General features: G+C 39.5%; 1 protein-coding gene across 2 annotated transcripts; it reads left to right on the forward strand.

The window, feature by feature from the left end:
* The first annotated feature begins 7,592 nt into the window (after positions 1-7,592).
* slc6a15 (solute carrier family 6 member 15) lies at positions 7,593-27,643 on the forward strand. Of its 2 annotated transcripts, none has more exons than XM_077569506.1 (12): positions 7,593-7,762; positions 10,701-11,162; positions 15,277-15,434; positions 16,258-16,384; positions 16,513-16,694; positions 20,787-20,897; positions 21,972-22,213; positions 22,352-22,544; positions 23,598-23,790; positions 24,042-24,201; positions 24,300-24,462; positions 25,511-27,643. In XM_077569506.1, exons 2-12 carry the CDS (start codon positions 10,853-10,855, stop codon positions 25,898-25,900), a joined length of 2,229 nt encoding a protein of 742 aa, XP_077425632.1. In that variant the 5' UTR covers positions 7,593-7,762; positions 10,701-10,852; the 3' UTR covers positions 25,901-27,643. The 2 variants fall into 2 exon arrangements, with proteins under 2 accessions (XP_077425632.1, XP_077425633.1); XM_077569507.1 differs by having other exon boundaries at positions 7,604-7,762; positions 10,759-11,162.
* Positions 27,644-27,675: the final 32 nt, after the last annotated feature.

Consider the following 27,675-nt stretch of genomic DNA (forward strand, 5'->3'; position numbering starts at 1 on the left):
GGCCGCTGCCGCTACGGGAAAATAGAAAGGACAATTTACGCGACATTCAAATGAACCTTTATGACTTCACATAAAAATCCGCAATGTGAATAAATATTTACTATACATGACTCGTCTATTTTTCTATAACTAAAAATAAATTCAATATAATTCACTGATAAATTTAAAATACCGTATATGTTTACAATAGAAATTGAATTTACGGAACAGTAGAAGGGACAAATTACGAATAAAAGTTATTGGAAAATAATTCATTTTCATTCGTGGCCTACAGGTATGGGGAAGGTATATATTTCTATATAAAATAATTTTCTTAGGGATTATTTATTGGGAAACATTACTACTTTGATAAAGTACTCAATCACTTTATTTATTTATTTCTCTCTCTCTTTTTTTTTTTTTTTTTTTTTTGAAAATATGTACGTATACAGTATCATGCTTTATTAATCGGTGCCCTGCGACTGAATGGTGACCAGTCCAGGGTGTAGGCCACCAAAATGCATCAAGCACGGCTCCAGGATAAAAAAAATAAAAAATATTATTTTTTTATCTCTGGGTTAATGGGGAGCTTGGCAGATACATGGGAGTGCTGAGAAAATAATTTATAAATGCATCAAATAAATGGTGGAAAGGTTTAATTGGGGCTACACAGATTTTTCTGACGGTGATTAAAATAGGACCACAGAACAATTAAAAGTTCTTCCACTAGAAAACAAAAGCAAAGTGCGCATCTCGACTGCACGGTGCATTATGGGTAGCGGCGTGGTGCATTGTGGGTAGGCTAAACTACCAAACGGTCATTGAAATTAATTGGATCCAATCGAATGAGCTCTGATTTCTAACATTTCAACCGCTGGAAAGTTGCTGTTTTTTATTTAATGTATTTTAAACATGCATATCATGTGGTTTACTGACTTCGGGGGTTGACTTGCAAGCTTTAAGGTGTACAGTTACGCAAAGACTGTCACCACACTAATCTCCGCCATTCAAATGACGGTTAGTTGGTAGCCTCGCTTTTTTTCCCACGCATGTGCAAACGTAATGCGCACATCGCTTATTAGCAGGGGTTCACTCAAAATGTGTTAAGGAGCCGTTATCACGGTTATCACAGGGTAGATTTCAAAATACAGTTCCTCACATGAAAACTGCTCAAATATCCTAATTTTGCTTTGATGAAAATCAAATAGAAATATTGAAGGAAAAATATTACACTCAATTAGCTGACAACATGAAACAATATTTTTTGACAACTTGTTGTGGCCTTTTGTCCTGCTACAATGCTGAATGGTGTGCTTGTGTGGTCAATGTGGTGGGCCAGACACGAGGTCACGACTGTAGGTGAGAATCACAAGACGATAACAACAACAAAACAAAAATGGGACTGTGAACAATGCAGACTTTTTCCCCAGTTCCCCTCTCCCGCAGCGAAGACTTTGCACTTGTGCTGAATTTGACTTTGAGGAGATTCCAGCGAGCCTACGCCGCTTTTCCCGTCCGCATTCCCCCCCGGGGCCCTCCGCAAGGAACCCAGTCTCCTTCCTTGGCCGTTCACACGGGAGGGGACGGCACGTCCAGTGCGGATTCATGGAAACAAAAGCAACCGGAACATTGTCTTATTCTTCAAGCCATGACATTAAACAGCCCTGCACCTGCACCTGTTGCTGTTCGTGCTCAGTATAGTCTGCACTTAATGTACAACTTAAACATTGTATTGATTGATTTACCCTTAACCAGGAATGTCCAATTGAGATTAAAAACCTGCTTTTAAAGGGAGCCTTGGTCAAGAGGCAGCGAAAAGTTACAATTAAATGGAAATTGGAATGTACTTTGTATCTGGACAATATGGCATTAAAAACAAGGAACTGATACATAGTTGTATGAGCACATTTTCTGAGAGCTGCTTCACATCCATGTTGCATGTAGTCCAACAACTTCTGGCACCTGTGAACTGTTACTGTTACTGTTACCATTAGACTGCAGATGCAGAACTGAAAACACCGAAGACTTAAGCATTATTTAGTTGTATGGGCACTATTTCAAACAACTGCTTCACATCCCTGTTCCATGGTGTCATCCCATTGATGATGTAGAAGAATTCTAGATTGTTGGTCAGTGATGCTGGGCTGGAATAGCAGTTTACAGTTCACATTAAGGTACTGAATATTGGTAGACTTCATGCAACACAGATGTGAAGCCGCTCTCAAAAACAGTGCCAATACAACAAAATATTAGTTCATGGATTAGTCCAATGATCAATAATTTTAATGCTTATAGTAGCCATAAACTGCCCACTGGTACGAGGTATGCCATACAACACAGATGTGCAGCAATGCTCAAAAACAGCAATTATGCAACTAAATATTAGTGGAGTGATGTTAATGCTACAGTTACCATATACCGTGCTGTACAGTCCAAAGTCAGCGACCTCAATGCAACACAGATGTGAAGCAGCTCTTAGAAAAGGTGTGCATGCAATCAAATAATTCAGTCAGACTTGACTTGGCTGGAATATTAGTCCACTTCAGGTGGACTCCATGTAACTCAGATGTGACGGATTTGGAGCTTTACTGACTTCCATTACTGTGAACACAAGTGTATGGTAAATGTCCACTCGGGTCACAGCACAACTTCAGTGGCGATTATGGCTTATGTTTGTTTGGTTAGCTCTGTGGAGCAAGTTGAATCGGTAAAAACGCCTCCATCAGCAAGCCTTGTCCGCTCCAATTAGTTCTCGCCGGGCAAGGTGTATGCGGCTTTTGTCCGAGTGCAGGCGCTGCAGACAGCGGTCAGACAACGGCGAGCCGCAGATTTGCACAGCAGATTACACCCGTCAATGGTGGTGTTTGAATAGCCTGTTTTTACTGCCCAAGGGTTTTCTGTAGCCGTTAACCTAGCAGCTCTGACGTCAAATGCTCCCGGTACCATAGATATGAAGAATAGGTGGACATAACATCTTCAAAATACATATAGTTAACAAATAGGCCTAATCGTTTAATCCCAGAAGGGAGCAGGGCACTTGATTTGGATTTGATTTAAATATAAATAGATTTTACCAATGACGTGGCTCATGACGTTTTGGTTCGTGCTACGGAAAGCTTCAGCGCTCTCTCTCACCATTTTGCCGCTAGTAGCCCATTGATAATAGTGAATTTAAAGTGTATAGCATTTGGTGAATGTTCTCAGTGAAATTCCATGGAAAATGTCTAGTCATCTCCTTTAAAATACCCAAACACAGGGCACAATATAACATCCTCAGCAATCTGCCTTAGTACTTTCTCAACTTAATTTGTCATCTTACAATATGTAAGCTAACTGTTAGCCTTTTAGCCTTTGCGCTATTGTCTCCCCCCCCCAAAAAAAAGCACCTCACCACAGGGCATAATTAATAATCAGTGTGTTCCGTATTCAAGTCAATTTTTTGCCACATATTAGCATAACAAGTGTTAGCATGTTATCTTTGTTTTACTTATCATTAATGTAATATATGATGTATTTCAGATCATGTTGCTATCTTGATATAATATTAGCATGAAAACTTTGATCATGTTAGCATTTGAGCTATTGTTTTACACAAGAGTGACCGCCCGGCAACCACAGGGCACAAAGTTAAATCGCAATCGATTTGTCTTTTGAGTTGTTTGTACTCATGTTGTTAGATGTTAATCAACTATTTTGTACCTTTGCAAGATGTTCCTTTTTGTTGAGGCCAAAGTTGAATCTAAATTTCATAAATGAGGATTTGCACTTAGCACCTAGCGGGCACATCAGTTTAGCCTTAGCATTCGATGAGTCCCAACAATGTCAGTGAGAAACAAAGTCACAAACATGTTTCCAGTTTAAATCCCAAAAAATACATTGTGGATGATTTTTACCGCACTGAGCTAGATTAAAGACCAGGCTATACTTCCCACACATAGGCTATTAGTTGCACATGAGAGAAAGAGAGAAGTGGGCTAATCCGTCGCCGTGTTGCATTCTTCAGTCCTGTCAGGCCATAGCCAGCCCCATTTGGCCCCAATGACCCACCCAGAGCGTTTTTCCAACATCAGTGTGACCGTATCAGTAAATTCAATCTGATCCAGTGAGACAAAAGACAAAATTGCTCAAACGTGTAGTTCATCATTTCTTCTCCCTATTAGCCTTAGCCTTCTTTCTCATTTCTTGTATGACAAGAGGTTTTCTGAGTACGAGCACACATCCTCTTCGTGGTCACATGCCCTTTAGATGATTTCTTCACCGGGTTGTCAGCACCTTTGACGGCGTAGCACGTAGTAAGTAGCACATAACACAAGACAAGTGCATTCCGTCTGACAGCAATCATTGTGTGAAAACCATATGACAAAAGAACCACCAATTGAATAAATTCATTCAAAATATTTCCTATGGGGAAAATAAAAAAGACGTGGCTATGCGGTATAGAGATGAACTCTGCAGGTCCCGTGATTTGTGGGCCTTGTGTCAACACACACACTGTTCTGTTCTTTCTGAGTGGGCACATGCGTGTGAATGGCTCCAAGGGCAGTGTATGCAACACTTGCAGTTTAAAGAATCCCAGCATAACTGATAATGAGACAATGCACCATGTAGTTGGTAGTTAAATGCTTTCTCGGAATGGATGTGATTATGCAAGATGCCCAAAGACATTAGGAGTGGAAAATCACTAATTTTACAACACAAGCAGAAACTCAAACACTGTCAAATTAACTGTGTGGTTACATCTTACAATTTGTAAAATGTATTTAAAACTTATTAAAACAAATTAAAACTAATTCAAACTCTCTCACTCTCAGTTCTCCAAATAATATGCATAGCATGCGTCCTTTGAGACGTTTGTCATTCCCTAAAAAAGCAGACACATAGTCAGACCAAAAGATTAAACATTGTATATTTAAACATCAAAATGTCCAGCCAACTATATAACTTTGTCAAACGCAAGTCCGCCAGCTTGATGCTAACATATGACATGACAAACCATAGACGGGCTAACATTAACATTAGCATTAATGTTACTTACAAATGCTACGTTAACAGCATCAAAACATTCATACAGTAGCACAACATGAAATATACTGAAAGCACATAAATCTAAATCATGACTTTCCTTTGTACTACAAAACCCATAAAAAACTACTTAAAAATCTACAATACAGGGGGACACGAACTCTGAATTGAGATATAGCGGAGTAACATTACGTGTCAAAACTGTCCACCAACTAGCGCATTAGAGTGTCATTTTGGGAATTCTCCGACAGAGGGAAAACAACCTAAAGTATCCTTGGAAGTCCGAACAAAAAGACACAACACGCAAATAGAATTTGTGTTTTTTACCTTTATCACAATAGCGCTGTGCTCGCAGGCTTCCTAAAAGACATGAAAAGACCTTGTTCTCCGCAAGGTCCCACGACTACAAAGTTTATTGTGCCACAATGATATTCTAAACCATCAAAGCTTGGGACCACCAGGAGAGGATGTTGTCGTTTTTTTTTTTTGATTGAATAGAAAAGTATTGTGAGTAAACACGTGTGATGTTTTAGACAACACTTTCTAGGTGCTCACTGATGCCTCCTTTGGATCAAAGTGATACTACAGGATGTTGTCTAGATGTTTGTGGTGAAAGAAAAACTCAAGTCTCAAGGGTTAGGGTTATCAGTGTCACATAAGTGTTAACAAGGTTAAACGACGAATGTCAAATAACCACCTTAAAAATTTTACCTTTCATAAATATCTTCAAAGAGAAATTAAAAGAGAATTTATCAGGATAAAAGAGGACATCTGGGCCACCAATGTCGTTTTGTAGCTACTAAATTGTGGATTATGTCGTGTCGAGCTGCAGACATGTTAGGGTAAAATAACATATATTAACCTCATAGACTAAATTCTGTTTTCATTCCCACAAGACAGTGGAGAAGAGGATTTCTGGTCACCATGTTGTAGTCTATGTTGTTAAATGCGGCCATGTCAGTGGAAAAGAGGACTTTTGGTCACCCCATTGTAGGGTGATTTTCATTTTCAAGCGTCACACGACTGATTAACTCATTCATTGCTTCTATGGCAGGGTTATCCCCATTGGCTGAGATGTAGCGTATCTGTGACGCGCAGCGGAAAACAATACCCTTCAACTTTCCATGGGCTTCATGTTACTAAAGTCACAAGCACGCCATCAACTATTCAACGGGGGGACCTTAGCGAGACGTCACCTGTGACTCGCTTGTATGTGTTTTGTGGTCACGGCTGAATCAAAACAGCAGTTTCTTGACACTGTGTACCAGCAACACAGTCACCTGACAAACAACAACTGACTGATCGTCACAGTGCTAATGGTGCTGCTAATGAGGAATCATGTGGATATTTGCCAAAGGTGGCATTATCTAAGGACAAAAATTGGCCTAGTGAGGACTTATTCTATGAAGAGTTGTTTTGATCACAGATACAGTGAGATAAGCAGTTATTCTTTTGTTAGTACATCGAATTAGAAGATTAGCCAATTTTTCCATTGCTGAGGTCTGCTGAATCTTGAATCTTCATATCCAAAGTTTGTCACTTCATTTGTTCAGGTAAATTAACTATTTTTGTTCGGTTTACTGTGTTTAAAAATGTCAATATGTCAGCTTTCAGCAAACATTACAAAATTAATGTTCATTGATGATTTGTTGAGCATGAAGGACGGTTTTCATGTTGCTCTTCCTGCAGGCAAAGTGATATTTTTAGAATTCCACAAGCTCACTGCACCTTATCTTATGATTAACTTGGTGGGAAATAAGAATGGACCATAGTTCCTTTAAGGCGAAAATACTTTTTTATCCTGCCTGTTGAGCGTCACACTCATAAACTTGATGCGGAAGAAGCTAAAGCATTTGTGGTGTTAGATGGCAAGACTATCTCATGCTGACTTCTGCCAGGGCCACACCTGTCCCCAACGTAAATGGAGCGTAACTTGTGAAAGTAAGATCTCAGTTGTCAGAGGAAAAAAATGAAAAATGAAACCTGAATGAGTTGCCCTACCAAAATTAGGCATAAAAAACAACAACTCATCTTTCGCAGGAGTGAGTTCAGGGCCAGGAGTGGGGCCGGAGTGTCAGTGCTTTTCAGTGTTTAGGCCATTTTGTTTTTATACAGAAGAAACAATGTATTAAGTATAGAAACAAAATGGACGAATTAGTAATCAGTATCACATAAGTGTTAACAAGGTTAGTACGAACGTGAACACCATTAAAATCATTGACCTTTGAAAAAACATCTTCAAAGAGAACTTAAAAGAGCAATGTACTTTCAACGTATACTTTCTGGGCGGTTTACAAACAGAGGCACATTGCTCGGAAAGCGCCAACCCCTTTTCTTGTAACGACAAGCTAGTAGTGGAACGTACCAAAATCGAGCCAAATGAGGGGGTTACGCTTAAAACAGGTGCTCCAATACGGTAAAATCTTCATAAAAATTGTGCTTAAATGGCGTGTTGTGTTTCAAAATGTTTAGATGAATATGAGGGGACACTGAGGATTAGAAACTGCAATGTGGTAATTTGACGACGGTGGAAATGAGCGGAAGCACCCCCCAATTTCCGCGGAGTGGTCCGTGCCGGCTGGCAGACGAAAAAACAGCGCCGCAAGAGCACGCCAGTCACCCACCGACCACCGACCACATCACACCCACTTTGGACGCATTCAGAACGAGTGATAATGTCCGCCCCGTGTATGCGCTCTCACAATTTCATCCCTTGAGACGACTCCGCTTCTTCTCGGCCTTTCTCCCCCATCTTGAATAGGTGAGTTCACCGCTTCGAAGCATCCTCGATATGTGTGTGCGTGCGAGCGCGTGCACGTGAATCCGACTGGGCATGGACTGGGGTACCAGCGTGCGCGCGCGTGGATGGGATGATGAAATATCACATGTGGACGCCTCGGGGGTAGCAAGGCTCATAATGGGCACATTGTGGGATCCTGCAACGAACCGTGTGGATTTATTCATATTACTGTATATATTTGTAAATGATTTAAATGCTGCAGCGTCATTTTTCCACACTAAGGCCCCGGTTGTGACAGCAGGCGTGGTGGTACCTTACGGGTTAAATAATGTTTCCTTCCTCGCCGCATTGAAGGTTACTCAGCATCCTCCGAGGAAAGCGAGCTAATCTGCAACTATGTAAATCTATTAATCGGCCTAATACGTGTGTTCTAAATCCTGTTTCGCAAAAGAGAAAGGAAAATGATATAAACAAAATGGCCTGATGCTGCGCGTGGTGCGTCGTCCACACCCTTGGGTCTCTTTTTCACACATCATCATTCAGCCACCATCAGACAATTTATTAGGTACACCTGCACAGTCGTACTATCAAAAAGCCTGCATTTACAAATCAAATTGATTGATTGATTGTCATGATTATTGCTTGTATTCAGCTCTCTGTAGAGGCAGACATTTTTACGGGGGGGGGGGGGGGGGATAAAGCGAACCAATGGAAATGGTATGGCCTGCTTTCTTTAATTCTCACCACCCTATATGTACATTAAAATGAGTCCTCTTATATTTTTTCAATTTAATCCTGACCACCCTATATTTACATTAAAAGGAGTCCTCTTACATTTTTTTGCACAAATGTAACCTCTGCTCCTAATTCATTTTTCATTATATAATTTGTTTATTGATTAATTGTAAGTGATAAAATAAGAGTATATTGCTCAAATTTACTGTTGAGTTGATTTGTCATTACTAAATACGAGGCAGCAAGGTGAATTAGTAGTTAGGATGTCTCCCTCACTGATGAGAGGTCCTGGGTTCGAATTTGCATGCTCTCCCCTCACCGTGTACTTTGGGTTCCTCCCACATTCCAAAAGCATGCATCATTGGAGACTCTATAATTGTCTAAAGAAGATTATCAATCTTAAATCCGAAATCATGTGAGTGGCAATGCATGCTTGTTGACGTGTGCCCTGCGATTGGCTGGCGACCAGGATGTACCTCGCTTTTCGCCCAAAGTCTGCTGGCATTAGGCTTCAGCTCATCTGTGACTCTAGTCAGAAGTGCTATAGAGAATGGCTGACTGATTGTAAATTATATAATTAAAAAAGATGAGTATGTGTGATTGTTCATATTAATTAGCGATCGGTGTCAATCTCTCCAATAAAAGACGATCGATGTGTGTCTCGTAACTATCCAAGATAAATAAATCCAAAGAAACATCAATAGCAACATCAAACCGATTTATGCCTGGTGCGCATCTCTCATAAAGACTTTTCGATATGTATCGCGATATATGGGTGTGATACGATTGCAGGCCGGTACATCTTCGAATCGATTCGATTCGGTTTGGTTATGTAAATGCCCCCGCCCCCATTCATTTAGGAGGTGGGAGAAACGCGATAGTGCCTGTCCCGCCGCTTCTCCTGCCACGCAGTTTGTTTTCATAGTTGTGAAAATAGTACCTCTAAAAACATATATTATCACATTTTCCACAGTTCCCAGGTGTGCGTGACATGCTTTGGTCATATTAGCCTAAAGATAAAGAATAAAAGCACACTTTACATCTTCTCTAAACAGTCCTGTTCACAGCAGCCGCTCAAGGTTTTCGAGGTTACGAATAGCATATTTGACTTATTTAGCTCTAAGGGTTTTTGCTCAAATTCATTTATTTCTGTGTCGGTTGAGCCAAGTTAATGCTTGGGAAAAGAACGTGCTATTTCAAAGCTTGTTTAGCAAATCATAGAAGGGCAAAAAAATAATAATCTTTTATAAAAAAAAATTCCCCCTATTTGCAAAAAGGAGAGAACAATCAATACAATTTGATCACATCTGAAATCTGATATTATTTTACCCATTAGGGTAGGTTTGTGATTGTCTACGGCGTGGTCTGACTTGTGAACAAATTCGTAAATCGAGGACACAGTGAGTATGTTCATGTGCCGAAATCCTAACGCTATGTGCATGACATTTCAATAAACACAAGTTATCTGTAAGCTGGAGCCTTGCTTAATGATTTTAATTAGTTCTGGAGTCTGTTATGCGAAACGAAGTGTTGGATGGATGAATGGAAGCATTTCATTCCAGCTCCAAAACAACAATACAGTATGTTTGCCTTGTTTGATAAGTGACTTACTCCAAAATGAAAATATAAATCGTCATTAAAAACTGGAATGTGATCATTTGACGACGGTGGAAGTGAGCGCGAGCACCCCCCAATTTCCGCAGAGTGGTCCGTGCCGGCTGGCAGACAAAGAAACTAATGATCTACTTCAGCACCACTTTTACACAGTGTGTGCAAATGTTTGTGCAGCATCTACTTTTTTTTGCATATTTTAGTCTCGCTAAGCGGCCACCAGCAAGCCCTTTTTCATTATTCACACTAAGAATAGTCACTCCTTTATTTGCCTCTCTGTTGGTGACAGTAGAATAGATGGTAGGTTTTGCCAAATCAAACTGGGCAGCAAGGTCTCAAACATCACTCATGTCTCATGCTTAGCTACAGTACTACTACTTTCTTTTTTTCCTCTTAATAGTAATGCGATTAAGCTTCCTAGTAACACTACTGCTCACAGTATTAGTTTCTTTGAAACCATACTGAGGGCTAATTAAGACCAAGGCAATATTTCTTCCCAAATTTTGTTCGTGACCCGAGCGAGGTTCCATTGTGATTGTGAGACAACTAAATGGCGACACATCGAAAATGCTTCAATTCGACTACTGATTAATTTCCCCATTATGCTCCACAGATCCGGTGATAATGACGAACTAAGAACTTCTTTCAACGTCTTTCCCAAAATCCTACAGACTCTAACAAACTGAAAAGTTGAAAAGCGGGACAATCGAGCTACCTCAACACAACAACAACAAGCACTTGGCAGCCCTCGTTTGCGTTTATCAAATGCCCAAAAACAGCAAAGCCGTCAAGAGAGAGCTTGACGACGATGTCACAGAGTCGGCCCGGGACCTGCTTTCCAACGAGGACGCCTGCGACGATTCCTTCAAGAAGAGCTCGCTGATCATCGGCGGCCATGACGGCGCCGGCAAGGAGCGCAACGTGGAGGAGGGCGGCTCCGACGGCGAGGAGGAGGAGGAGGAGGAGCGGCCGGCCTGGAACAGCAAGCTGCAGTACATCCTGGCCCAGGTGGGCTTCTCCGTAGGCCTCGGCAATGTCTGGAGGTTCCCCTACCTGTGCCAGAAGAATGGGGGAGGTGAGTGAAATGACCGTTAGTGCTCAAGTAGATCTTGAAGTGGTCACTCCACAATGTTATGAGCATCCATGTGTATGTTGCGGGCAGCTTAACTACTCATAAATTCTGCCAAGTCTGTCTCAGATCTTAGATAATGTAGAGATGTTGTATTAAATAGAGATTAGTGGTCTATAGACTCATAGCTGGTCGCTCTACAATGGTGTGTGCGACCATGTTTATGTTCTGGAGAGCATTGCAGCTTTTTAGTTATATCCAATCTCTTTCAGATCGTACTCAGTGTAGAGATGGCGCATTTAACTCATTCACTGTCATTCACTGCCATTAACGACCAAAGACGTCAAAAATTCATGTGAAGTACTTCTATTGGTTTAAATTTTTTTTCCATTTCATTCATTTTTTTCTGAAAACCTAGAATTTTTTTATTGTACATTTATAACAGATATAAAATTATCACGCGATTAATTACGATTAAATGCCCCTTATTTTTAAAATATTTTTTTAATTAGGCGATTATTTTTTTTTTATTGTAACTAATCACACGACTTCACTAGTTAACTAACGATTAATCTGTTCTAAATTTACAATATTTTTTTCTCTAGGTTTTCATACACTTGTTAGCAAAAGTGGAAAAAAAATGTTAAACTAATAGAAATAGTTCAAATAGAGACGTCTATAGCCGTCAATGGCAGTGAATGAGTTAATGACACATAACGTTCTTTTAGACGAAGAAGTCACTCCAAAATGTTGTGTGCGTCCATGTCTATATTCTCACTCAGTAGATACGACGTAACTCATTAGCTCCATATAGTCTGCCTACGATCTTACATAATGGATAAATGGCTTTTTTTTTTTTAATAAATGTTTATGTGCCAGGGGGCTATGAGCTCATTAGTTCCACTCAATTTGCCCCAGCATCCCACTGCATGTCATGGTTTTGTTGGTTTCCTCTAATAACCACCAAAACTGTGTGTGTGTTTAAAAAAAAAAAAGTATGTTTTATTATGTTCGCCACTATTCAAGGAGGCAAGAAATCATCACAATCTAGCATTATTATTATGCCTTGGCGGAGGTCTGTGCTCCATTTCGTTATCTTTACCAAGGTGACATTTTGTCATTCAGCTCCTGTTTTTGATGTTATTAAAAAAGAAAAGAAAAGTGATTGTAAAATAGTGCCGTAGTAAAGCATTATTTATTATAGTAATCAGGGCAAGAAGGCGATATTAAAAAAGCTTTTATTATTACTATTAAAAACTCAAAAGCATTGTGTTTTTGTAAATCACAACAGTGATAGTGATCATTTTTATTTTAAATGTCTCGTCTATAGAATTCTAATTATCTGAGGTCATAATTATATAAAGTTCCAATGGTACAGGTAACCTCAATGCGCAGAAAATTACGAATATTGAAGCGCTTATTTGCTAATGCACACACACAGTGTGAATCAAGTCAATTTGTGGAGGGACTCAAATGTGTAGCGTTCCCCTTCATCTGGCCATTAGCATGGGTCTTAAACATAGGTGGCCACAACATACCTAATTAAAATTAAACTGCACTAATAAACTAACCACCAGAGGGTGCTTTAACGGCATAAATGGATTCTCATTTGATTGAAAGATTCCACCGGGTCTTTGTATTATATACTTTATGTATATGTTACCGGAACTTATCTCATTGCAAAAACTTGAGACAGCCTGCTTACCATTTAACCGTTTTATCCACCGGTAATTTATATCAATTGTGGTGAAACTGTAACTTTTTTGCTGGAAGACTCCCTTGAAAAATAGTTTCTTAACAGGTCTTAACAGGTCTTAACAGGGTTCAACTAATAAATAATGCATGTGGCGCATACAGTATTTATTAGTTGAATCCTGTGTGCTAACAGAGAGCCAAAGGTAAGGAATGGCTAAGCCAGAGAGAGGTCATGTCAATCGAACAGCCAAGCTCAAGTATTATACCCGGACATGCCAAAGAGGCCAAATGTAACATGACGTTACTGTTCTACTTTTGTGCCATGAGGTGCCCGGCGCACCCATGCTGTGAGTCAGGTCGTTCCCATGAGTCAGCCAGAGAGTCGTCAGGCCTGTTTTAAACAGCTCTGGTCACACTGCTGGGTTCAAGCGTAATTGGATTAAAACGACACGTCTGGGACCTCAGCAGCCCCAATCACAACACACACATACACACACCAGAAACCTCAGTGTAGTTCATATGTACGTCATTATGCTTTCATCTATTAAAAGACACTCATTTTCTTTCGTGGTACCGCAGGCCGTGCGCTACTGTCTCTTTAAGAAAGCACAGGCCTGAGTGGAAAAAGGATTTAGGGCTACTGTACAACTTAAGGTTTAGTCAATGAGTGATTCAGCTGCTGGTTGAGAATGGAAGAAGAATGCTCTCCTGTGAAGCAAAGTAACAAACTGTTGCTAACCAAAACAGCAGCACGCAAAACTCAATCCGATAAAAGTGTTTGTTTTTTCTGTGCAATTTTAAAGATGGTCTTCCATCATGTGGAAATGGCGCCTTTAAGAACAATTAGCGTGTCAGTAGATTCCAACTTGATCTCTCTACACTGTTGTGTGAGTGTGTCTAATGTTTATTTATGTTCTGCTGACTTCTGCATTCTTGGCATTTTACTACCTTTCTACATTGTAGTTACTTTAACAAAATGTGATTGTTCAAATAAATGCTTCTCTCCCTTAACAGATGGCTCCACTAGTTAATAAATAAACACCACATTTGGAGGAAAGTAGTAATTCCCACTGTAGTTCAAGTGCATTTGTCATTTTTGGTCCGTACTTCTGTAACTTACCACAAAAAAAATAAAAAATAAATCTATCAGAGCATGAGTGTCATAAAGACAAAAACATGAAACAATGCACAACTTCAAAATATCACTTGAACTAAAACAATAAAAAATGAAATATTCCTAACGCTTGACATCGTCACTGCCACATTGGAGCACATTTAACCACGACGTACAGCAGAGGCTATTTTTGGGCAAAGATAAAAAGGTGCTCATATCAGAATGTTTGCTTTTGGAAAGACAATGGGAGACCACCTGGGAGGTGGGTGTGGGTTTGATGCTGATTGATGTGTCAGCCTCTCCCCGGAATGAAATAGAATAAGATGATCTCATTGTTAAGACAACGTGCAGACCTGGGAGGGGCAGTGTGACTTAAAGAACATCCTGTCTGGGGAAACAATAAACAAAACCCTATTTGGACAGGGATTAAACTAACATTAATACAATACACACGTGGCCAGATTGACTTGTTAGGTAAAAATATCAACAATGCCAACATAATTTTGTGTGTATGAGTGGGTAAGAAAAAAAGACAGCGTGCTTTCATCATGTGCTTTTGAAAGGTGTGATGCAATGCTGCTTTAACTGATTCTTGTGGTTTCGAGTATCCACGGAAGTACATCAAAAGCTAGCCTGGTACAGACTTTTAATTCTAGAGAGGACTTCTTGCTGAGTAATCCCACTTATGAGTCATTTTAGACTCCATCTTTAAGGTTCCTGGTATTTGATGAAACTTGGGACTAAACAGATGTCATGTGTACTTTACCAATGCTATGCTAGTATGTCATTACCTTAGCCCTGAAAAAAATATCCTAAAAGTAATTATTCGGATTCCAAGAAAAAATTGTCAGAAGCAAGAAATTCACCTTTTACTGTCTTAAGGTAAATTAACCGCTGGAGCCAAAATTTCCTTCAGCTAAACCAAAACAGAACTGAGGTAATTGTTTTCTTCAATAAAGTAAAGAGAGGGTTGCTGTAGTTATTACAGAAAATGCACTAACAATTATTTTGTGTTTGATACAGAAAAGAAACAAAAATGTTGATCATTGTTTTCTAAAGTTCTTTCTTATTTCAATTCAACGCATTGATAATTAGTCTGCTTTCCTGGAGGGTTGATTAAAAATACAAAATGTGAATATTTGCTATTGCGAGGCTTAAATACTGATGATTTGCACAATTTTAGGTCTTTAAATGATTAATCGTTTATCAAAAATAGTTATTGATTCATTTCATAATTGATGTCAATTACTCGACTGCTAATGTATTGTCTTTTTTTGTTTGTTTGTATTTGTTTTTTGTTTTTACCATTAGGGGCGTACCTTGTGCCCTACTTCATCCTGCTGGTGTTGATTGGCATCCCACTTTTCTTTCTGGAGCTGGCCGTGGGTCAGCGCATCCGTCGGGGCAGCATCGGCGTGTGGAACTACATCAGCCCTCGACTGGGGGGTATCGGCTTTGCTAGCTGCATGGTGAGTCCCGTGCTGTCCTATGGCTGGAAACGTTAGCTTGCTAGCTGGCTAGCCTTTGGGAGTAACGAGGTACTCATACAGTTGGACACCGAGCTAGCAAAAACAAATCATTCAATGAAAACAAACATGAATAATTTATAGTATTCAAACATATTTTTAGTTTGTGAAACACCCATGACCCAACTTAGTTCTTTGTTTTTATTAGTGTAAGCTAGGCTAGCTTTGTAAGCTATCTTAGCTAGCTTACAAATTGGCGCACTGAACTAGCTTGTTTGGACAAATAGTCATTTCTTACCATTTTCTTAACAACTTTAGCCACTAATGCGCTAGCTGTAATGCTTAGTAAGATGATTATATATAATTCTATGTAATAATAATAATAATAATAATATATTTTTGGGATAAAGAAATGTAGCTTATTCCTGTACTGTTCTTTTTTTTTGGAACTTTACTATCAAAAACATTTTTTTTCTAACAATAGGTGCTCAGACTTAGATAGTTGAACAAATTTATGTAATTTCTTGCCTTTTTCTTATTGACGTTAGCCACTAACAAGCTAGCTGTAATATGTAAAAGGATGATGTCACTTGTTTAATAAGGAAATGTGGTTAATTCTTCTACTGTTCTTTTAACAACCCTTTTTAAAACCACAAATAGCTCCAAGACTTGAAATCCAATTAAAATTCTGTTGCTAACAATAACAGCAGCATTTAATGTGGCACAAATCAAGGCATCCTTAAAATGAAGATTGTCTTCCTTTTCTGACACCCGGCCGGCCTCCCTAAAGCCCCCCACCCCCTCCAATAATAGACGTTCTGTGCAGGTGTGCTTCTTTGTGGCTCTCTACTACAACGTCATCATCAGCTGGAGCCTCTTCTACTTCTCACAGTCCTTCCAGCAACCGCTGCCATGGCACGAGTGCCCGCTGGTCAAGAACAAGAACAGCACGTGTAAGATATGTAAAAGATATATATAAACAAAAAAATGACGTTGTAAGACTAATGAGTTAATACTACATTTGAAAAATGTTAAGACAATAAAAACAATGATGTCACAAATCGACTTTTTTACCGTACAGTTGTGGTGCCCGAGTGTGAGAAGAGCTCAGCCACCACCTACTACTGGTACCGCGAGGCCCTGGACATCTCCGACAGCATCTCCGAGAGCGGAGGACTCAACTGGAAGATGACGCTGTGCCTGCTGGCCGCCTGGTCCATGGTCTGCCTGGCCATGATCAAGGGCATCCAGTCTTCCGGGAAGGTATTGCTTACCTTTTTCTTACACCCTAAAAACGGATTGGTCAAAAAAGGTTAAATTGATGATCAATGTCTGACCAATCTATTGGTTAATTAAGCCAATATGAGCTTAAACTACTAGATTGTTTTTTTTTTTTTTTACCAATCCATTTTAAGAGTGTAGAGGGAACTGGGGGAAAGGTCTCGGCCTACATAGCCAGGTGAAATGTAGTGTTGGATTTTGGGAACAGTGTTCATAAAACAAAAGGCCATTTCTTGCAAATCCTCTCACACCTCGTTAGCTCACATTAAGGCAGAAGATTACGGAGCGCTAACTGTATGGATGCCTTGTATACAGGCACGCACTCTTGAGTGCTCAGTTATGCTTAGTTAGCAATAGAGTTGCAACAACAACAAAATGTTACATTCGTAATATTACCCAAGAAGTTGCAATGTGTCAAGAATAAATTGAAATATTCTTAAAAAAAAAATTAATAATTAGTACTTCCTTCCGTTAAAAAAAAAAAGGTTATTTGTAATATTCCAAAGAAAAAAATACGTTGTTATGAGAATAAAGGCATAGTATTGTGAAGAGAAGTTGTAATGTTGTGAGAATAAAATTGTATTATTCGGGAAAAAATACTGTAATTTTAAAAATGGAAAAAGTAGTAATTTGTCAAAAATATATATATTCTGAAATTGTTACGTTATATTCAAATAAAATGTTATGTTACAAGAATAATGACGTATTGAAAAAAGTCACAATTTTAAAATAGTTTCAGTATTCCAAAACATATTGTAATTTTGTGACAATACTGTTGCAATTTACTGGGAAAGTTAACCACCAACTAAAGTTGTAATGTTATGAAATAATCATAATTTACACCCCAAAAAAGTTACAAAATATGAAATTATAGGCTATGTTAATATGTTATGAGATTAAAAAGGGTGTAATGTTATGTTGAATTGGAATATTCCTAAAAACGGGTTCAAGTTGTATTATTGTAATAAGTTGCAATTATATGAGAATAATATTAATGTGAAAAAAATATATTACGCAAATGAAGCTGTAATTTTACGAGGGGAAAAGTTGCAAAAATTAAATTTTCAGGATTTTTTTAAAGATCAAGTTTTTAAAATCATGAGATTGAAGATGTAATTAAGTATTCTGAAATAAAGTTTGAATGTTAATCAAGGTAAGGCATATTATGTCGATCACGTAATAATAGTACAGGGAATAAAATTGAAATGAGAATGAAGTCACAATAGTTACAGAAAATAAAGTTTAAAGTCGCTAATACTACGGAGCTCTAAAAAGGTTTCAAAAAGATTCACAAAAAAAAAAGTTGTAAAATGATGTTAAGAAGTGTCATCCTTGATGGCTCATGTGATTTTCCTGGAGGGATTCATCCTTAAGCTCAACTACTACCTACGCTGACCTCCAGCATCAAAGCTGACAGTAACGTGACGAGCATCCGGAAGGATTAAGACCTTAGCGTACCGCCGTTTAAATTTTTTTTTTTTTATCATTCCATTGTTTGTCATATGACGAGTATTAGCCGCTGGATGTTCGGAGGTCAAGCCGGAGCTAATTGGAAAAAAAAATGGGCACAGCATTTAATCTTAGAGAGCTTTGATGTTTTTGACGTTTGAATTTGGTTTGATCCCCTCTTCTTGCGTCACGCCTCGACTTCAGCGTGCGCTAATGATGTACCTTATAACGTGTCATAAATCTCGTAGCGGAATCTTGTTATCAAGTTCTCGTTATCATTTTGGTCAAATTTGTGTCGTTAAGGTGAGAACTGGAACTCTTGTCAGGACGATTTTTTTTTTTTTTTCTTTGTCGTTAGCTGTGGTTTGCTTCCGCGGCAACCGTCTTGCTTTTTCTTCCCCCCGTCCCAACGCGGCAGGACAAGACAAAACAAGATGGATGCCCTCGACAGTACTGAAATCTCTGCCATCTTGATTAGTCGCGCCAAACCGTCCCCCGTCTGGCCTCTGTGGCTTAAAATGCGGCCGATAGCCACTGCTATTGTCAAGACGCTATCTCCCGCTGCCACTCTGGTCTGTTTTTGTGCTGTCACTACTGTAATCGAGGAAGAACATTGAAAATAATCCCTAAAGTGTTTTACCTGGTGTGTCTAGACAGGTTTTGGGGTAAGGTCTGAGTCCCAACTTTCCCTGTCGTAGCCCCCCCCCCCCACGAAGTGTCTTGCAAGTGTGAGCACAAAAGAATATTAATGGAGCCTCTCCTCCTCCCGTGTGTACAAAGACCTTTTTTTTTTTTTTTGCAAGGAATATCCTTGTGTGAGCGTGGGTGGGCGTGAAAGGGATCTGGTTGCCGTGGTTACACGCGCTCTTTCGGCTTGGCTTGATTGCCAGAGACGGTGAGGACGGAGGGAGGGTGACGAGGGGCAGGTTGGTTTAGCAAAGGATACAATACTTCGTAAATCTTACAGGGCTCATTGAAAAATCAAACCGGTCTCTGATTAACAACACGTATACGAAACAGATGGCGATGCAAAATGATGAAACATTTTGAGTTTTCGTTGTTGCTTGTGGGTTGGAGCATTTCTGCGAAGGTTTGTGACTCACCGTTGGTTCAGTCGTCCTCCCCAATTTTGGGGAAATTCAGCCTCCAATGTCTCTTTCACTCAGCAGCAATGTAGCCACATTTACCTAAAAAAAAATAAAAATCGAATTACTCTTTTAAAAAGTCAAAAGTGACATTACAACCGACTTTATTGTTGACATTAGCATACATGAATGTTATCAGAAACAACCTAAAGGTGGACACAGTAATGCAATATTAGCCAATAACGTAGCACAGAACTTAGCAAAGCATGCTAACTTAGCGCAACACAACTTAACTTATCAATTGTACACACATGAAAGTGTGGTAAAGTATAACCTTACTAAATTCCGGAAGAAGATATTTATCTTTATTAATGTGTAAAATACTGCTTGGGCCGTAACTCAGTCAGTATCATAACTTAGCCATGAAAATAATACCTGCAAAATTTGCTAGCAAAAAAAGAAAAGAAAAAAGAAGAGTCCTCTGTACATAATAAATTACGTTAATAGTTACTGTACTTGTTTGCATTTCCTGAATAAATGTTTGTGTAACTTACCTGTCCTTGTCTTGTTGTGTTTGTATTGCCCGTTTATTTAATTTTAATTGAACTCTGACCGGAGGGTCTGTTGAGTGTCATAAACTTGTGACCTCCCAGGAATTGCCGTAAGTGACTTAGCAACTGCGGGCGTGCCTTTTTGCTCACGAAAGCATTCTGCTTCAACAAACTGAAGTACTTTGACTTTTCTTGGGCGACTCATCCTTGTCGCAATAGTTAGCACAGTGACTAGAATAAATCATTTTAATTGTATAATAAACTGATTATGGTAAAGTATTAGATTACTTAATTTAGGAAAGTAGTCATATTAGAGCAAGAATGGGCAACTGACGACCACACTCTGACTAGCCCATTGATTTAAGTTTTTTCTTCTTCCGTTTTGTAAATTAAAATAAAAAAAAAATAGATTCAATTATTTAAAAAATTTTTTGATAAATATTCAATACATGGTTTCCACGGTTTGTAAATTGGGGGTGTGGGGGAATCTTGCCCCCTCCCCCAAATGTTAAAGAATATTGGAGAAAAAATATATGAAAAAAAAGCAAATATGTGTCAACTGTAGTTTTGAGTTGCAATATTACCAATCACCACTAGATGGCAGACATGGCTGAGTTGTGTGTACACTGGGTCTTATACTGCCTTATACAACAACATTAGTAGATGAGTTGTCGTACTTCATGTTGGTTTCTTGTTCAGAAGCATTTTTGTTAGGAAGTGCGTGGTCTCATGTGTCCCTCTGCAGCATTTAAGTTGCTTAGCAATATGAAACGTGGCCGGCTTAGCTATCATGAGTAGATCCACCAAAAAAACGTCTCACAAGGCCACGTCCAAAAATACACCGGAAGGCAGCCATTTTGCGTAGAAGCGGACATTTTAGTCTCATTTGAGACATTTTCCAGGGGACCTTTCGAGACAAAAAGCAGTCCTCAAAATCCATTTGCTGTTTTTGAATGTTTTGGTGACCTGCGCTGTGCTTGCTCTTTCAGGTGATGTACTTCAGCTCGTTGTTCCCTTACGTGGTGCTGATCTGCTTCCTGGTTCGCTCGCTACTCCTGGAGGGCTCCATGGACGGGATTCGCCACATGTTCACGCCCAAGGTAAGGCGCAGTGTTGGAATCAGTGTTTTTTTTCTCCCAATCTCTTTGTGACTGCAACAGTGAGCATTAAGATATCACACTTTGCATTTTTCAGGGAAATGGTCAAACAATCTGCTTATAGGAACCTGTTTTAACCCTGGAGAACCCAAGAAGTCCTTTTCTTCTTTGGAAAATTATGAATTATACATTAAATGACTGCTATAAGTTCACTGAACACCAAAATATATGTTTTTTCAATTTTAACCCTTTATTCCCTAATTTAGGATTAGGGCGAAATTTGACATTTCGAAAAATCAGAATGACAAAAACTGTCAGTAAACTATTTACAATTTAAGAAAATAATCAATCAAATACACAGCTACATTGAACAATATGATTTTTTTTGTTTTATTTGTTGCATTTTAGAACTGGATTTTGAATGTACAAACACACTTTGCCCAATGGAAACAAGAACACAGGGACAAAATCACTGCTGGAAAAAAAAGGTTTTTGTCATTTGAGTAGCAGAATTTATAGGGGCCAAATCTGACCCCGTGGGTTCTCCAGGGTTAAAATGATGTTTCTTTCAGTACATCAAAATAACCCAGTCTGTATAAGAGAAAAAACTGTCTGGGCAAAAAAAAAAAAAAGGGAAAAAAAGTGTGTGCTTTGATTGGCTGCCATCTCAGTAATATTAAACCAATCAGCTGCCATGGCTGTAGATTCTGCCGAAGCTTCCATCGCCATGGAAACAAGAGTTAGTTTTGACATAATTCATAAGAAAGACGGCACTACGAACGCTTTTGTGGTGCTCTAACGCCCTCTTGTGGAGCTACACACACAAAGCAACAATGCCATGAAACCAGATCACCATCTGCATATAGAAGTGTTACAAATACAAACAAATAATTTTGAATGTGTATTTTTTTTTTTCAAGGAAAAAAGTTGTAATTTTAAAATAATCATAGTAGAAAAAAATTCTAGAAGAAATTCACTTTGAATTTTTAATTTTAACCTCATCCTTCCTTGTGGAGAACTTTTCCGTTTGATAACATAAACTATCTCACCATTCCCGTCCGCGTTTGTGTGTCCCAGCTGGAGATCATGCTGGAAGCCAAGGTGTGGCGCGAGGCGGCCACGCAGGTGTTCTTCGCGCTGGGCCTGGGCTTCGGCGGCGTCATCGCCTTCTCCAGCTACAACAAGCGCGACAACAACTGCCACTTTGACGCCGTGCTGGTGTCCTTCATCAACTTCTTCACGTCGGTGCTGGCCACCCTGGTGGTGTTCGCCGTGCTCGGCTTCAAGGCCAACATCATGAACGGCAGATGCGTGGCGCTGTGAGTCTCCGCCCCCTCACGTTTGTTGATGGATTAGGGAGCCTCAAAAAAGTCGGAAGGAAGTGAAGACCAAATAAGGAAAAGTGTCACGTTCTGTATGAAAAATGATCAACTGTATTTTTTTTTTTTTTTTTTTAGCAACAGCAACAAGATTGTCGATCTTCTGGGCAACGGCATCGAGGCCAACCTGATCCCCAACCACATCAACCTCAGCCAGAAGGTGAGCGTGGACGACTACCGTCAGATAATCGGCATCATCAAAGGCGTCAAGGAGGACGACTTTGCCAAACTGGGACTGGACTCGTGCAGCGTCGAGGACGAGCTCAACAAGGTATGGCGGCTAACGGCAACATTGACATGCCCATTAATACATTCGATTCAAAGAAATGACAGAATATTGTAGGAATAAAGTTCGATTTTTGTTTTCAACATTATTACTTGGGGGGGACAAATAGTAGTATTTGTACGAGAATAAACTAATGATTTTTCTTGTTAAAAAAGTTTTTTAAATAGTCTATATACTATGAGCATCAGTTTTTCTAACCAAATAAATAAATAAAAACTCCAGTCTTGATCATTAGGCACCAATATCAATGTCAAGTACCAATACAACTATTACTTTTGATACATAACATTTCCTAAAGAGACCATTTTAAAGAAAGACCTAAAGATCGCAATATCGTATTTTTCCTTAAAATGAAAATAAAGTTAAAGGCAAAGTTATATTCTTGTAATGTCTAATTTCTAGTTCTCAATTGCAAATCGGCTATATGATATCGGTACTTGCCCATCCGTAATAATAATAAAGAAAATATTGCTTTTTCAAAAGAATACAGTCATATATTTTTTCTAGAAAATACATATTATTGCACGAATGTTAGTAGAGATTTTTATTTATTTATTTTACAGAAAAATGTAATTTCAGGAGAATTGAGACTTTTTTGTGATTACATTTTTTTTTTTTTACCCCAAAAACAATATGTCAGAAATAAAATAAACTAAATAAATAAATAAAACAGCAGTGATTTATGAGAATAGGGTAATTTTCTTTCTGGGAAGAAAGTCGTTTTTCTTTTCCAAGAAAAATTTATTAATTTGACAAAAGTAAAGTGATTAAATTTTTTATTTTTTATTATTATTATTATTTTTTTTTTCCTGGAGACGAATGTGATTTTATTAATGAAAAGTAGTATTGTAAAAAAACAAACAAAAAAAAAACTATTATTATGAGAAACGGGTTTTTTTTGGGGGGGGGGGGGTATGGAATGGAAGGTATGATATGGAATATTTTGTGGACAATCTTATTTTTCATGAAAATTTTGGAAAGGCAAAGGGCCAAGTCCTGCCAACCATCCAACAATCTCAATCTCAACCCCCCCTCCAGGCAGTGCAGGGCACAGGCCTGGCGTTCATCGCCTTCACGGAAGCCATGACGCACTTCCCGGCGTCACCCTTCTGGTCCGTCATGTTCTTCCTCATGCTGGTCAACTTGGGCCTGGGCAGCATGTTCGGCACCATCGAGGGCATCCTCACGCCACTCATCGACACCTTCAAAGTGCGCAAGGAGCTCCTGACCGGTCAGTGACACACAATTATTCACAACCAGAGTTGGTCAAAGTACTCGGATACTTGTGTAAGAAAAAAACAAACAAAAGCGATACAAGTACTGATTCAAGCCAGTGAAAATATTTATTTGACGTCTAAAGCCGTCAATGGCAGTGAATGAGTGAAGTCATTTTCAACTGTAGGGAGCTAAATAAAAAGTACGCATACCTGAAAAAGGTACAGTCACTGTCCCTAATATTGCGACCCTGTCCGCGTGGCACAGTGGGCTGCTGCGTGCTGGCCTTCTGCCTCGGCCTGGTGTTCGTGCAGCGCTCGGGCAACTACTTTGTGACCATGTTCGACGACTACTCGGCCACGCTGCCGCTGCTCATCGTGGTCATCCTGGAGAACTTGGCCATCGCCTGGTTCTACGGCATCGACAAGTACGTGCGGATGCGGATGATATTTTTGAAACACGACGGTTGGAAACATCCAACCTGCTTTTGCTTGGTTTTGAATCCAAAATGTCCAATTGCGTCAGGTTCTTCGAGGACCTGAAGGAGATGCTGGGCTTCACGCCGTACCGCTTCTACTACTACATGTGGAAGTTCATCACGCCCATCCTGCTGCTGGTGCTGCTGGGCTCCAGCTTCGTCCAGCTCATCATGACGCCGCCCGGATACAGCGCCTGGATACAGGAGCAGGTCGGTCACGCCGTCGGCGGGAATATTCTTCACAATAATATGTTCCGTCAGCGTTCTTGATTCAGATTGCGAATATGAGTTTAGCAGCAAAATCCGCCTGTGTCTCAGGGGGCGGCCATTTTGTCAACTGAAATTGACATCATAGTGCCTAAGGGCTCAGGTAATGACCAATCACAGCTCACCTTGCCAACGTCACATAACCAAATCCAGAAAATAGGCGAGCCGTGATTGGTCGTTAGCCTGAGTCATTTGACGTGACAAAATGGCCGCCCATTGAGATGCAGAATGCTTTACACTAGAGTGGCCGGAAATGTTCGGTTTGACTTCCCCTTTCAATTATATTTTGCTTTTATTTATATTTAATAAGAAAGTTTGAAAATAATAGTTTGACGGGAAAAAAAAAACTCGATCAATTTTTTTTTCAGTATTACAGCTTAATTTAACAAATAATATATTAGGATTTCTTCAGATTTGTAAAATATTATTTTCCTTTTATTTCCTATATTTTGTTTTATTCCTCCTTTATTTCATTATCACAAAGATTTTTTTTTTAACCCCCAAAATTTGGAGATGCAGTTTTTGCTTATGTTATGCATTAGCAGCACTACTAATATTATTAGTACATTGTAAAATAACATTTGTTATATTTTCCTCTTTTATTTTCTATATGAACTGCCATTTATGTAAGAAATGTACAATAGAAATAAAGTTGTATCTTGTCATACCCATTTTTTTTAAATGAAGTCAACGCTTGGCATCAATTTGGGTTCTGAACTCTAGAAATTTAACAACCAGCAACAGTTTGCAGATCGTGAACGTTTCTTCTTCTTCAAAAAAGTCTTCAAGCCGTTTATTGCCACTCGTAGCTGAAGTTTACTGAAAAAGTAAACTTGAAAAAAATTACACGTGTATTGAACGCAAACCACATGACTTTGTTTGATGAATGTCTGCTAGCTTAATGCTAACGCACAACACATAACGCCATAGACAGGCTAAAGAAACTAGCATCACCGTGGCGTGTATTTATGTTCATTCCTATGCCTACTAGGCCCAAGAAAAGAAGGTGGGCTTCCCTCCGTGGGGCGTGGCAGTGTGCATCTCCCTGGTGGTGGTGGCTGTGCTGCCCGTGCCGGTGGTCTTCGCGCTGCGCTACTTCAACGTGATCGACGACGGCGCCGGCGGCATTTCGGCCGTGTCCTACAAGAAGGGCCGCATCATCAAGGAGAACGGCGCGCCCGGCGAAGGCGACGACGCCAGCCTCCTTCACGCCAAGACCGCCCCCAGCGAGGCGCCCTCGCCCATGCCCGCCAACGGCATCTACCGCAAGCCGAGCGGCGGCGGCGGCGGGGGTCCCGAGCCGGACGCCGCGCCCAACGGTCGCTACGGCATCGGCTACCTGATGGCCGACGTGCCAGATATGCCGGAGTCGGACTTGTAGAGCGGCCCCCCTTCTTCCTGTCTAGTCGTCCGTGTGTGTACCGCATACTCTTTGTTAAACAGCCTAGCTGCTTTATTTCTTATCATTTCTTCTCTGTTGTCTCTGAACCTTAACATTTTCAAACTACAAACTAAGGAGTGGGATATACACTCATAGGTCTCTTCATTAGGTACACCATCAGGGGTGCCGAGTAACATGAATTTAAATAGATTTTAAATGTTTTTATTTAACAGGGCTTTGCATGTACAATTTGGCGCCAAAGCACTACATGTACATTTGACATTTGATAAAAGCTCTCACTTCAACATAGCATTTTGGCACTAGTGCACTCATTTTTTCTTATACACGAGAATGTCACTTTAGCATGGAGTTCCTTAAGCACCAAGATGCCAAAAGATGGCGCCAAAGCACTATATATATATTTTTTTTTTAGTGGACCGAGCTTTTGCATCATTTGCATTTCAGAAAAGGCACTAGAAATGGTTATCAGGTGTTTTTTTCTTTTCTTCTTTCAGCGCCTAATGGATAATTTCCCCCCGCCCAAAACAAAACCCAAAAATCTATTTAACTTATTTTGCAAATAGTTTTGGAATTGGCAAGATACGAACGCAAGTCAGACTCGCCAAACAGACTAAATGATCAATACAGATCTCTTAATTTATGTAGCCATTGAACAAATGTGTATATGCAACATTTGTGGGTTTAATGTTAGAAAAAAAAAAATCTTGAACATGTCAAAAATGTGGCCTTAGGTTAACCCACCCATGACCGAGATTAAATTTTATTACAGACAAAGGTCTTGATAAGCTCTTTCCAGGTCTGTCATTATTTTTGTTAATCTAACATTGTGAGAATAAAAAAACATTTTTTTTTTGCTTTTCTATTTTTTTTTACCAAAATGAAAAAGAAAATATAATTTTACTTGAAGACATACATTTTTTATAAAGCGCAAAAGCACTTAATATTCACCATATAAGTGAGAATGTCTTTTCATATTTGTTTTTAGGAAGGCCGAATATAGCCCACAGGACAAGAGTTTTTAATGCCAAATCTTGATCAATGCATATTGGAAAAATGTAAAAAATAATAATAATAATAAAAAATCAATTAGCGACAGCCCCCTTGACTCATACGTCATATGAAAGGTCTGGACGAGCACAGCCCAGATCTGCCATTATTTCATCAATTTGACTTTATGCGATAAAACAGAAAACTACCAACAACTTTGTCGTAAAATTCATTAGCAGGTGTACCTAATAAAGTGTCTTGCGAGTGTAACTTTTCCCATCACCCCCCCCTTTCACTTACTCTTTGGACCCCCTCCTCCTTGCTGCTAAGGAAAAAAAAGTGTGAGCAATAAGCCTACGTCAAGATGCAGTAGTCAGCATGAAAATGTGCGCGCGCGTGCGTGCGTGCGTACATTTGAAAAGTTCCACAATCGTGCGAGTCTAAAGCGTGCCTACGTCATGTATGGAATAGGCCTTGTTTGTATAGTTACAGTATTCTGTACATATATATTTATCTGCCTTGTTTGGATAAACGTTTTTAAGGTTCAGTCATCAAATCATTATTAACGTCATTTTGTTTTGTTTTTTACTAATGTGTTTGTGAGGGCCGAGTCCTCGTTCTTGTAAATAGTTTGTTTTTATCCATGAAATGGCTTGAAAACATGCAGCAGAGAAATGTCTTCTTCCCCCTCCGCTTCTTCTACATTAAACATGAAATATGACCCAAAAACAACGCTCAAGGTGTCGATTGGTATTTTTTTTTTTTGG

Source organism: Vanacampus margaritifer, chromosome 6 (genome assembly GCF_051991255.1).
Source record: "Vanacampus margaritifer isolate UIUO_Vmar chromosome 6, RoL_Vmar_1.0, whole genome shotgun sequence".
Classification (NCBI taxonomy): Eukaryota; Metazoa; Chordata; class Actinopteri; order Syngnathiformes; family Syngnathidae; genus Vanacampus; species Vanacampus margaritifer.